The following is a 13,021-nucleotide window of genomic DNA, read 5'->3' on the forward strand; positions in this document are numbered from 1 at the left end:
AAACTTCAGCCCCATAACTCCTATGGAGAGGTTGGGGGCGTATGAGCAAGAATAATACACTTAACGAAATAATAAGGATTGTACAATGCATATGAGAAGTAAAAGAGGGAATGTACCCATTATAGTTGATAACAAAAAGTAACGATAATGTTCTTCTAGTTGTTTATTATGATGTTTAGATTATTCTCAATTCTTGTATTCATGTTGTTTTTGTATCAGGGACATCACACAACCAAGGTGCATAGAAAAGCCTGTTTCACAGGTTTATATATTTTGAAAGGCGCTTTGTAATATTATATTTTAGGTGTTATATAGTTGATAAATACAAACGAACTAGATGGATATTTGCCATTCGACAATGTTGTAAAGACTTGTATTGAAAATCATAATGGAATACGGAATTGAAAGTACGATCTTGTAAACATGGCGTGGTGAATGTATGTATGTGATATTCTCTTTTATGAGAATGTTGTGTTGTGAAATCATATGAATATTGCACTACATTAATGGATGAATTCTATTACGATAAACCCTAAATACCATTATGGGAGTGTGTATTGTCACTTTTATGGGATGTTGATTTACATTACCTTATGTGGGTTGTGTCTTGCTAATGAATGAAATGCATTTATAAATTCATAGAATGATATTGTTAAAAGCATCGAGAACCTAACAGCTTACAACAAAAAAATTCCACTGATTTTTTTTGTTATGAAAAAGACGGGTCATTATATACATGAGCCTACATTTTTTAAAAAAATATTAATGTAGTGGATAATATGTTTTCCACCCTAATTTTTTTTTAATAAAAAATTTAGACGATATGTTGTCTGAATTCCCCAGATTTTAGCCACCATAGTGACCAAAAAATTGAGGTTTATAGTTTTGTTGACATGAAACTCATTTTTCAGCCCATTGTTTTACTTCAAAAATCTAAAGAAGATTGTGAACACCTTGATAAACTTATTCATGGCCTTAAACATCCTAAAAAACAACACAAAAACCTAATATAAAAATCTCTTCGGGCTTAGATCTTATTTTTTAGGCAATTTCAAGGTAAAAAAAACTCTTAAATAGAACTCTCTTCACCAAACCCTTTAACACCAATATTGATTATTTTTATGGCAAAATTGGTGTCAACGCCAATTCTCTCTTTACTGCTAAAATTCAATAATTTGTCTCTCCTTTCTCAAACTATAGACTAAAAAAATAATAAGAATATACTTTTGTACCAATTGAATTGCAAAAAGATTGAGGAACCAAATGGGCATAATTGGAAAATTTGAAGATGAAATTAAATCTTTCATGAGAATTGTGAACCCACCATCCATTTTCAGCACCTTTTTTTTCACATTGATCCTCCTTTTAATTTTATCTTTGATCAACAAATTTGAATAAATTATCCTTTAATTTGACCTAAAAAGATGCAATCGCACAAAAAAAAAAATTTAAGGATTAAAAAAATGAATAGAGAATCCATAGTAAAATATGAGAGCGTGAACCATGTTTTCTTTTCATAGTATTTTACCCACAACATTTAGAGTTTTTATTAGTTTGGTCAGTGGTTATAGGTTAGTGGTTAGCATTATCATCATCATTATTATTAGCAGTAGCAACAATAGTTAAAATAAACTAAAAAGGGTAAAGAAAATCCTGTAGCACGTTTTACTATAGCACTAGACTTATTGGCACTTTGGATTGGAATATTGAAATTATTATTTTACTCTTCTTAAACAAAAAATAAAAAAGGTTTGGGCAACTAGAATAGCAAGATATTTTTTTTTTCAAAATTAAATAACTAAAATACTATTAAAAAAAAAAAAATGGTGTACAGGGTCTATTTCAATTTTTCCTTTCTATTGGCATAGTAAAATGACTATATTTCTCTTGATTTCAAATTATCTTTAAATTAGGTCTAAGGTTTTTTTTTTTTTTTTTTTTTTTGTCTTTTCATCATGGTTTTTTCTTTGTTATTATTAAGTTCGATCAAGAGCACTATGGTATTTTAATATATATATATATATATATATATATATAATATTATTTAAAAATTAAAAAATAGGTGGTGCATGTTGTTAAGGAGAGCGTGCGTAGCAACATCAACTCTCTTTGGACAATGTGTGCGACGTCCTACTTTGAGTAGAGCTTAGTTCTTATTTATAAAAGTTTGTTTGGACTTTGTGTAGAATAACAACCGCTAGCTATAATCTTCATAATGAAAGATCATTTACCTCTAAACTACATTTCTTTAATGATAATGATTATGCTTATAGGAAAGCTAGGATGATAATACGTATTCAATCCATTGATTATGATTTATGGTTATCTAAGAATGAAACTTAGGTATACTATAGTATACATGTGTGTGTGTGTGTGTGTGAATTATAAGATTTTTCTCTTGTTAATTAAATGAATGAGAAGTTGAAATGAAATTTTAATACAAGTTAAATTGTAAATGATCATTAAGTTGAAAGAAAACAACCTAGGTTATATTATACGGAATGATCATTGAATAAAAAAAATAATATGGTATATCTGTTGATACAAGAGAGGCTGCATGAGATGTACAACAACAAGGAGGTACATCTAAAGCATAGATAACAGATAAGAGTATACCACCTTGATACTTTAGTAATAAGACAAGAAATTACAATTTCATTGAATGTGCCTTGTTTTTAATTTAGTATTGATGATATTAGAATTAACTTCCTGGTAATAAAAATAGTACCCAATAATTGGTAGAGGAAATAGCTTTTTTTTTTTTTTTTGATCAAATGTAAGAAGTATATTAGATCAAAAAGAGCAAGGCAAGCTTGCAATACAAGCTGGAAATAGCTTATTGATAATAGGACTAGTGCTCGGTAATAGGCGGAGGAACTAATTATTTGGTAATAGAACTAATGCCCAAAAATAGGTAGGGGGAAACTAGTTATTCAATGATGAGGTTAGAGCCCGATAATGGGTAAATAAGCTAAGCAACTGGAAATGGGAGATTGTGCCCAATAATAGGCTAGTGGTATTAGGTCGACAATGACCAGGACATATGATTTATCATGATGGCTCGATAAAACCATAAGAAGAAAATTGATTCCAAATGATGAATTGAGATTAAAATGTATCATTACAATTGTTTTATTAAGTGTATGATTCAAAATATAGTTATATTTATGATGTGTGATAAATCAATTTCAAGTACTCTGCAGCCATGTGCAGAATGATAGATATTTAGCAATTTACTGAGTTAACTACAATGCCCACATGGGTGCGATTCCCTAATTTGCCATTAAGTTGCTGGCATCATATTTGTTTATCCAAAATTGCAAACATGATTGGAAAGTTGATTCAATGTGATGGGCCTACTGCTCAAATGACTCGGGTTTCTTATGCTCGTATCCTCATTGAAATAGACCTGCTTTCTGATTTGTCATCCACTATCACTGTGATATTGCCTAATGGTAGCACCTTAGTGCAACAAATAGTGTATGAATCTTTGCCATGCTATTGTAAACAATGTAAATCGCTTGGCCATTCCACTCCCACTTGCCCTAAAGGTCACACTCCCTGACCCAGAAAAAGATCCCATGACACTTCAGCCAGCTCAGCCAGTGCTAGTCCATCTGCAGAGACTACTACTGTTGAAAAGCAGGGTCAATATTGTGTCGAGCCGTCTATTAATCCTCAAGAGGATCCTATGTCTATAGAAGATGCTACAGCTGGACCTCTAAAAACACAGTCTCCTGGCCGCAAGAGATCTAAAGTTGTTGGTACTGAGCTCCCTAATACACTTCCCAGAAAGGTGGGTACTACACCTGCACCTTCTAAGAGGCAATACCTTACACGAAGTAAAGCAACTGCCATTCCTTGTATGGGGCCGCAACCTAAAAACCCTGCTGGAGTTTTTCAATTGTTGCATAGTTCTGATGACTCTGCCCCTCATCCACCCTCTGATGGCCTGTTCCTTTTGTCTAGCAGAGTTTGTGGTTCCTGCTTATATGGTTCCCTTCTGCTGGGTTGGTTTTTGCTTGTCTCTTTATGTCTTATGCAGTTACTTTGCTGGTCTTCATGTACCTGCTTTCTCTGTTCCTGAGAAGTTCTCTTTGTGTCTTATTTTAGTGTGCCTATCTGGGGAGGTTGTTCCCTTGCACATGCTTTTAGAGTTGTATTTATGTTCTGCAAGATGCCTTGATTTGGTTTCTCCACGGAGTGTGTTCCCTTTTGGTATGGTTGGATTGCTTGATCTGGGGAATCTGTTCCCCAACCCAAGCCTTTTGGGTTGTTGTCTCTTCTGTTAAGCAAGAGCTATTGATGTCTGTAATTATGTACTGCTTGCTTCCAGCTTATTTTTTATCTATATAATTCTTACATTTTATATATATATAAAAAAAAAAGTTATATAAAAGTTGTAATATTACAAAATACAATGATATGCTCCTTAGAACCTAGATTACAAAAAGTGAACATAATCTAATATCTGCTCTTGTCGTACATGTGATGGTCCTGAAACAAAGTACATATTATTGAAAGATGAATATCACAATAAATATAGCAACACAAATATCCAATAATCTAAAAAGAAAAACATGCATTCATATTCTATTCACTTCTCCTTTCTGGTTTTCCTTTTAACTCTTTCTCATTTAATTACTAAAAATTGTTTCCTCTTCCATTTATCAACCCTCATTCAAGATTTCATAAGATCAACCATAATTATTTCTGTCTAACACATTACTGATACCAATTTCACCAGTATCATCATCATCCCGTAGGGGTCAATGCATAGCGATCCCTTACCCGGGACCTTAACATACACTAAATATATATTAGTCCATGCAAGGTGATCCCTTACCCAGGTTCGTAACAAACACTAATGTATGATAACCTATGGTGATCTCTTTACTAGGGATCCTAACATACATTAAATGTATACTAGCTAATACATGGCAATGCCCTTACCCGAGATCCTAATATACATTAAATGTATGCTAGTCCATGCCACATATAACACTTCTCATATATTTTTTGTCAGCGATGGCAATTCACACAAGAACCATTCACCTTGAATACACATACATTCAGAATATTATCCAAAATATCAACATCATTACGCAAACTTTCATCCTTTCACATAATATCCAACATTCGTTAATTCACATTTCACATTTCACATCAATAACATATTAAATCATGGAATTTAACTAGAAAGCATAGGTGTGAATCACCTGCCTACAGTAAAAGCTCTACTCGTGTTCCCCTACTACTGCTGCACCACGCTTGTGATCCCTCCTGATAATTATAGACATATCTCATAAATTATCATCATTCAAGGATACATTTTATAATAACCATATTAATAACCAATACATGTCTTTCTTTTAATTATTCATTTCTCTATATTTTATGTTTTCTCATTTCATTCATTAATATCATCATTCTGAATATAGCTCATTTCATTTTATAATAACCATATTAATAACCAATATCGTTCGACCATAGTTATCATTACAAATTTTCATTTTGAATATAGCTCATTTTTTTTGGAAATTAAAATGTAATATCACATGTTCCCTAAAGTGAAAGGACCTAATTTTCACTCTTAACGCGTCTAGATAGTCGCTTTAGCAACTTTTCAAATCTGCCAACAGAGATCGCATTCCGACCTCTCCTCAGATTCTTTATTATATCAAGAGTTCTAGGACTCCATTTCAAGCGAGGTTGGTCTCGTTGGAAAGCTAATACACGGGGCTACAAGTCCCCTAAATAGAGGAGAACCCAATTCTTCCTACAAGACACTCGAATTTATTCATCAACGAATCAAATCACTGCCTTATCGGGTCTGTCATGACCCAGTCTCGGTTGGTAACCCTTAAGTGGAGTTGTATAGCACTAAATTGAGTAAGACCAATTTCCTTAGTTATTCAACATCAACAACTATAATTCCTATGAAGGAACATGATCCTAATTCCCGCATCCTCCTACTCGAATTCTCTTCAAAAGTTAGGAGATGAATCTGTTTAGATTCATCAACTTTTCCATTTCCACACAACATACACAATTCAACTTTCCCTCTTTTATCTCAACCCCTAACTCACATACCATATAAGAGTGTCAAAAATATCTTTTAAGAGCTAATTTACTCTATTTATTTAAATCTTCTCTCTTTTCCTCTTTGCTCTTCATATGGTCGGCCACCCCTAACTTAATTACCCATATATTTTGTTTAATGAATCATCATGATTTCTTGCTCCCAATCACATACAATACATGAATTAACTTAATTTTAATAATTACTACATTTCTTCCAATTCAAGTCTAAAAACCCTAATTAAATTTTAACATTGAGGCATCAATTTGTAATCGAATTCGAAATGACTTATAGAACCATGTTTATAACTCCTTACCTTCAAGGTCTCGATCCTCAACCAGTTAAAAAATTTTGACTCCCCCTTTTCTATTGACAATCAGCCCTCCCTTCTCTCTTTACCTTTAAAATTTATTGTTAATCTCTTGCCTACAAGTGTTTATTCTACCTATAAATCCTTAATCTTGGATAAGTTCTTGGGATTTTTGGTGTTTCTCTCTTAATTTGATAAGAACAAAGTCAAAAACTCACTCCCTTTCTCTTGATAGTTGCTGTCGGTTTTGATAAGCAAGGGAGGGGGGTATTTATACCCTATAATTTCTCTTATTTGCACTTAGACTCTATTTTTTAAAAAGTGTATTATTTTCCCCCTCATATCTTTTCTTCTTATAATTAAGCTATACCTCTTTTCATTTCTTATAATTACATTCTTCAATTTTTTAGTTTAGTTTATTTTCTTTAATTTAATCAAACCCTTAATATTTCCTAGGTTAAATTTATAATATCTCGAAATATTTTGTCTGAAAATTTATATCCAAAAATTTCTGAATTCTTGTTTTATTTAAATATGTACATAAATTTCCGCTTGGCTTATTTTTATACACTTCATTTTTATTTGAAATGGATTGTTGCCTAGTTATTTTAGAATATCATAGCCTTATAAACAAAATTCATTCAAAATCTTGCAAAAACACTTACAAACACACAAGAAATTAAAGAGAACGAATGCAATGTTTCAGTTTTGTTTAATTAGTGTTTCTAAATACAAGAAATAAATATATAAAAGATTGAACATGTTTGATGGAAAAAATGAATATATAAAATAAATCTATCTTTTTAATCATTTTAAAATAAAGAATTATAATTTTAAAACATAAAACATAAAGTACATGAAAATATATCTCATTTGTTTTTCTTTTTGAAAAAAATAGATATTACTTTTGAAGTGAATTTTTATTTTAAAATATATCAAAATAATTTTTTTAAAAAAATTATTTTAATATAATATATCAAAACAATTAAAAAGTATAAAAATAATAATTTAAAACTAAAAAATTAAAATTTTTAAAATCACAATCAAACCACAATCTCAAAAATCTCAAAAACTTATAAAAGGAGACTAAAAACTCTAGAAACTAGAAATGGAGAGCCACTGTTTGCTGCGTACTGTTTATAATATGTTGATCAATCATGGTATGACGCATCCTACAACCCTCAAAATATTCCTGCAATTACCGAATACATCGAATTCAACTCAGACCAAAATTCATTATCATGTTTAACTTGTTCATGGGAATTTAAACCCAAAAAAAAAAAAAATTAAAAATTAAAACCTCTTTAATCGATGATTAATCTTATCATTACAGTAGCCATGCGTACAAGTTTTCAATAAGCAAACGAAAAAGAGCTGAAAAATAAATGAAACCAAAGATAAAAGTAAACCATAACCACCATATAACTTGATTTTTAATTCCCAGAAACAGAAAACAATGCCGGGGGATTATTATAGTCGCTCAACAAAAATCTCAAAAGCTAGCATCTTGAAGCTCCAAGCCTTTGCTATTAATCTTATTCATCACTATCTGAAAAACCCAAGGTATGATATCTTCAATTTTAACCCTCCAGCGCAGCTGCTCCAGATATAATCTCAGTCAACTCTGTTGTGATAGATGCTTGACGAGTTCTGATACAAAAATATCAAACAATTACAGAAATTAGTTGTGAGAGGAAAGATTCAAGAACAATACAAATTTGCTTGGCTCCAAACCATCATATGTAAAAGAAGAAAAACAAAATCCCAACAACTCCGTGTATGATGTGGAACTGAAACAATATTTTAAACCAATCAACTCAGTTTTGTCAAAGCAAACAAAGAGATTTCACCATTTTTCCCAAGTACGATGTGTTTGGTACAATGCTATAAGTGGAGGTGGATTGTTCACAAGAGTAATTGTTAAACGCCTAAGGTTCCCTTTTTCTTTTTTTTTCTTTTTTTTTGGGTGGGGGGGGGGGGGCATGCTAAAAAAAAGAAAAACTATATATCACCTGGGTATATTTTCCATCCATTACTCCCTCACTAAACTTTCAGGGCAAAGTAAGATTCCTGGAATGTGTGTGCATGCAGAGAGAGAAAGAGAAGGGGAGAGAGAGAGAGAAAGAGACCTGTTATAAGTCAGTGTCAGCCGATCAAGCATATCTCCAGCATTTCTGCTTGAGCTATCCATAGCAGACATTCTAGCACCTTGCTCACTGCAAGCGCTCTCCATTACCGCATTGAACAGAACCTGAAGAAATTTGAAAATTTACTAGATAAATCCTAGAAACATCATAACATTCTGTGTAAGAAACAGGCATCAAACTAAAACAACATACTGTAGTGGATTCTCAAAATGTACTCAAAAAAAAGAAAAAGAAAATTGAGTTAGATATGAGGTTGAATAAACCACTGCTCAACTGATCAACTAAATTTGTATCACTACACTAACACTTACAAACTAGTATCAGTTCTTATTTGAGCCCAAAATGGCATAATCAGGGTTGAACTACTGCTCTTTATGTTTCTAGCCTAGGTTTGTAGTTCATACATGCTTTGAGAAATGGACTCACTCCCAGAAACTGTTCAGAAAAGAAAAGATTTAGGCAGCACTTACACAAGAAAATTGGAACTCGGCAAGATTCTGAAGTATTTCACCCTTTGTTTCACCACCTTCAATCTCATAGGAATCAAGATCACCAAGCCTCCCACCAGATTCAGCCTCTCTCTCCACAACCTATATCAAAAATTCAATCATACACCACAATCCTTGAAGAAAATCCAAAATGCATACATATTATAGCAGGTACACTCTGAATCACCTCAGGTGATAATACAGTTGCCATAGTTGGTAGAAATGAGACCACTGACTCGAACTTGTTGAAGACAATTCTCAAAGCATCATATTCCACATTCTTTAATATGTCGTCCGCAAGAACAGAGACCTGAGATACAAAAATTTCAAAAGGAATTGTGAGAGAAATTTTATATTTAACATTACTCTGTAAGACTAGTAACTGTATATAACCAATTAGCAGCTGTAAGATTACACTTGGGAGAGGAAGGAAATTTATGCAAAAAAAATTAGATAAAAGAAAACAAGATATTTCTTTTTACCTTTTAAGGGAAGAAAATACGAGGGCAAAATGGAGGGAAAGTTGTTTTTTCCTTCTCCGGGTAAAATAAAATGAAAAGGGGGAGAAAATGTTGGTACTAAAATTACATCAATGTCTTTTACATTTCTCATACCATAAGATTTTAAATTAAATCAAGGATGAAGCTGGTAATGTTATATTTGATTCAACCCCAGCCCCTTGAACCACACACAATTCTCTTCAAATTGGAGAGGTTTGCTTTTGAGGGCCCAAGGGAAACCTTTTATCTCACTTTCCATTCACTTTATTTTCCCCTCACCTTACAAACAAAAATAAATAAATAAATAACTGCAATGGCTTTCGACAAAAGCATAAAAGAACCCATCAAAGGAGAATCATAACAGCAATCAGTGCAACAAGAGACTTTACTACCAGGTCCATTTAACAGTAAACAGTATAGAGTGATGCATAAAGAAGACAGGAGCTCTCAACCCATGACAAATTGGGTATAAGCAATGATTTTTGTTTTCCTCCTTCATTAAACCAACTCAGGATTTAAAACTCTAGAAAAGTCAGTGCATGTGCATGTAAGGAGACAGAAAGAGGTTTTTTACTTAGATATGTTAGTTCAGGAAAGATGACCAACTAACCTGGGTATAATTCAGAGGATTCCTCTGCAACTCTGTCATGCATATTGCAATTTTCTTTTTTGAATCACGTATCAACTGAGCCTTTGCTTTTTCTCCCAATATGACATATTTTGTTTCTTTCTCAGGACCTATGGCAGTATAAAAAAATACTTGAGATTTCAAAACACCCAAGCCCAAAGCCAAAAACCCAAAAAAGTTCAGTTGCAAGAAGTGAAAAAAAACTACCTAAGGTCAACTTGTTAAAGGCCCTGCTGATCTTGACTGCTGTAGAGTTAATTCCACCACACAGACCTTTGTCCGAAGACACAGTGACAATCACATTCTTCTTTACATCAACACCTGGCAAGCAAAATAACAGCCAAAAAAAGGCCTGAAATAAGAAGTATTCCAGAGATAGAAAGAAACAGAGTAGAAAAGGATCTAGTACAATAGCAAGAGAGAATTTAGAAGTCCATAAACCTCATGTTTGCTAGAATTAATGTTTTCAGAATCAGTATTATAATCAAGCATTTGAAATGGATTCCCCCACCATTTTTTTTCATTCATGTGGTTAATAGAGTCCTGGATTTTGAAATGTTGCAAAGGTAATTTCTCACATCTCTTAGATTCTTATTCAAAATAAAATAAAGAAATACATCTGCAATTTTTCTGGAGCTTACATTTTTTCAACTTTGAACCGATCTTTTTTCCTGCAATACCTTGCTCTCACATTCTACCACCATGAATTATATAAGCTTCTGACTTCAGTAAACAGAAAGATCAAGGCTCTATTATTTGAAGTAGTTACTAGGGTTTGCTCAAAACAAATTTCCATTCCACCAATGAACAAAAGACCATAATAATAATAAATGCATCCAAACAACACCCAGATAATAATTAAAAACATTTAAACCATGTATCCTTGTGAGTACAAAATGGAAATCAACCACTGTAAGAAAGCATTGCAGCATTCTGAACCAGAATTTTGTGAGAGTTGCAGCAGAATGACCAAAATAAACCAGAAAAACATTGTTATAAGATGTCCTCAGCACAACATGAACCAATGCAACCAATGTATAGTTGTTTTTATAAGACCAGAAAAGGACGACCCTTACATTTTTAATCGGAAAGTTGAATATAATTGGAACAGATATATAGAAAGTATATGTAAGTTAACAAAACAGTGGATAGATATGAACTTCTCAATGAACATACTAGGAGCATCTCCAAGAAGTGCAGTAAATGGCTGCCACAAGCCACGAGAATTTTCGGCTCTAGTTTGAATTAATCGCAGCTTTGAGGCAGCAACCATCTTCATTGCCTTTGTGATTTTCTGAATATTCTTGACACTTTTCATCCGATTTCTAACTGCATAAAATACATCACAATGAATTGCCCACGGTTTCTGGTTTCAGCGACTTAATATCGCAAGATGTAGCAAGAAAGAAAATCTTAGGAGAGGCATCATATATCAAATGGCTGCATCCTTACCAACTTGAGTTGAAATGGAACGTACTCCAAGAGGGGCATGGTCCCTGTGAATCCAGAGAAAATTATTCTTATTCCAATATGAAAATTACAAGAATTTTCTAAAAGCATCTAAAATAAGCAATCAGGAAAGAGGGAATCATTGCAGGATAAATAAATAAATAGATTTAAGTTTAGTTATGCTCTTTCATTGTTCATAAGAACCTGCATTTTTTTAAATAAAAAGTTTATGGATTCAAAAGATCAAAGAGCAATCCCCATATTTCCACCATAATAAAATTTATGGATTCACCATATCTAATCAGGGAACGGGCAATTCTGTGACTGAAATTGAATGCTGTTATTCAGCTACATAACTAATTGAATAGCTAAACAACAATTTTTACAAGATGAGATCAAGTAATAATTTTTAGCAAACAAGGCTCTACTGCAGCCAGGAATCTCAATGGACTCAAATTGGGTATTCATGAACTGCACTGGAATCACAAACAAGTGGCTACTTGCCTGGTCGTAATAACACAAACCCATTAGAAGAAACGATGAAGACTACCTTCATCTTTCATATGTATACGATAACTAAGAAACTCATTTTAATAGTCAAGGTCAATAACAACACCAATTTAATTAAAACTGCAAATGCCACTTCCTTTCCATAACATTATTTTAACATGAAAAAGAATACCCAAAAAAACAAACAAAATTATCTTTCTCAGGTTTACTAAGAATCAAGTAGAAGAGAATACGACACCGTGATATTCTATTGAACAATTTTTTTTCTTTTCTTTCTTAAAAAAATAAATTAGTCTCCCATTTTGCACTCAGCCAAACAGGGATAGAGTAGAGAACTGAAAGAAAGTCAAATAATGAAGACTAGATAGGTCTCATTGATTCATACTCGGGAATAAGGGAGGATCGAACGGCGGTGATTGGTTGAGGGGAGACAAATCTCCTTCCTTCGCGTCTAAAAGCAGCAGCCATCGCCATTGCTGTCAAGCCCTAGAACTAGTAGCTTTTTTGTTTTCAGATCGAGAATTTATTATTATTGGCTACGAGTGAGCTCAGCCTCAGGGGAGCGTGTCTTCTTATTTTTCACTATATTGAATTTGATCCTTCCTTTGCTCTTGTTTTTTTTGTTGAGAGGGAGAGAGAGATTCAAGGGATGGATTTATTTATTTATTTAAATTTACTACCAATTACGCTATGAATTTAGATTAATTTGTCAATTTATTATTAATTAGATATAATAATAATAATTTTATAAAAATAAATTAAAATAAATTATAAAATTTAATTTTTAATAAACAAGATGTTTGATGGATGAAAATAAAAAGAAATATCAATTTTAAAAAACAAAAAATAACTTGAATCAGTTCAAGTTAATCTGTCAAAACTCATGATCCGAGTCATGGGATCAGGA

At 32.6% G+C, this 13,021-nt stretch overlaps 1 protein-coding gene across 1 annotated transcript; it reads right to left on the minus strand.

The window, feature by feature from the left end:
* Nucleotides 1-7,790: 7,790 nt before the first annotated feature.
* Nucleotides 7,791-12,750, minus strand: LOC118029023 (ATP synthase subunit gamma, mitochondrial). Its single transcript, XM_035032802.2, has 9 exons — nucleotides 12,500-12,750; nucleotides 11,608-11,651; nucleotides 11,332-11,484; nucleotides 10,363-10,476; nucleotides 10,138-10,265; nucleotides 9,215-9,337; nucleotides 9,010-9,129; nucleotides 8,522-8,643; nucleotides 7,791-8,042 (listed from the first exon to the last, which is right to left on the minus strand). The coding sequence occupies exons 1-9, from the start codon at nucleotides 12,586-12,588 to the stop codon at nucleotides 7,973-7,975; spliced, it is 963 nt and encodes a 320-aa protein (XP_034888693.1). The 5' UTR covers nucleotides 12,589-12,750; the 3' UTR covers nucleotides 7,791-7,972.
* Nucleotides 12,751-13,021: the final 271 nt, after the last annotated feature.

Source organism: Populus alba, chromosome 12 (genome assembly GCF_005239225.2).
Source record: "Populus alba chromosome 12, ASM523922v2, whole genome shotgun sequence".
NCBI lineage: Eukaryota > Viridiplantae > Streptophyta > Magnoliopsida > Malpighiales > Salicaceae > Populus > Populus alba.

Bases quoted from the DNA above. Each gene is read 5' to 3' on its own strand.
- LOC118029023 (XM_035032802.2), bottom strand. From the start codon at position 12,588: ATGGCGATGGCTGCTGCTTTTAGACGCGAAGGAAGGAGATTTGTCTCC. The intron at 11,485-11,607 runs GTAAGGATGCAG...TATTTTATGCAG, and splicing joins TTCCATTTCAACTCAAGTTG to TTAGAAATCGGATGAAAAGT. The intron at 10,266-10,362 runs GTAGTTTTTTTT...ATACTGCCATAG, and splicing joins CTTTAACAAGTTGACCTTAG to GTCCTGAGAAAGAAACAAAA.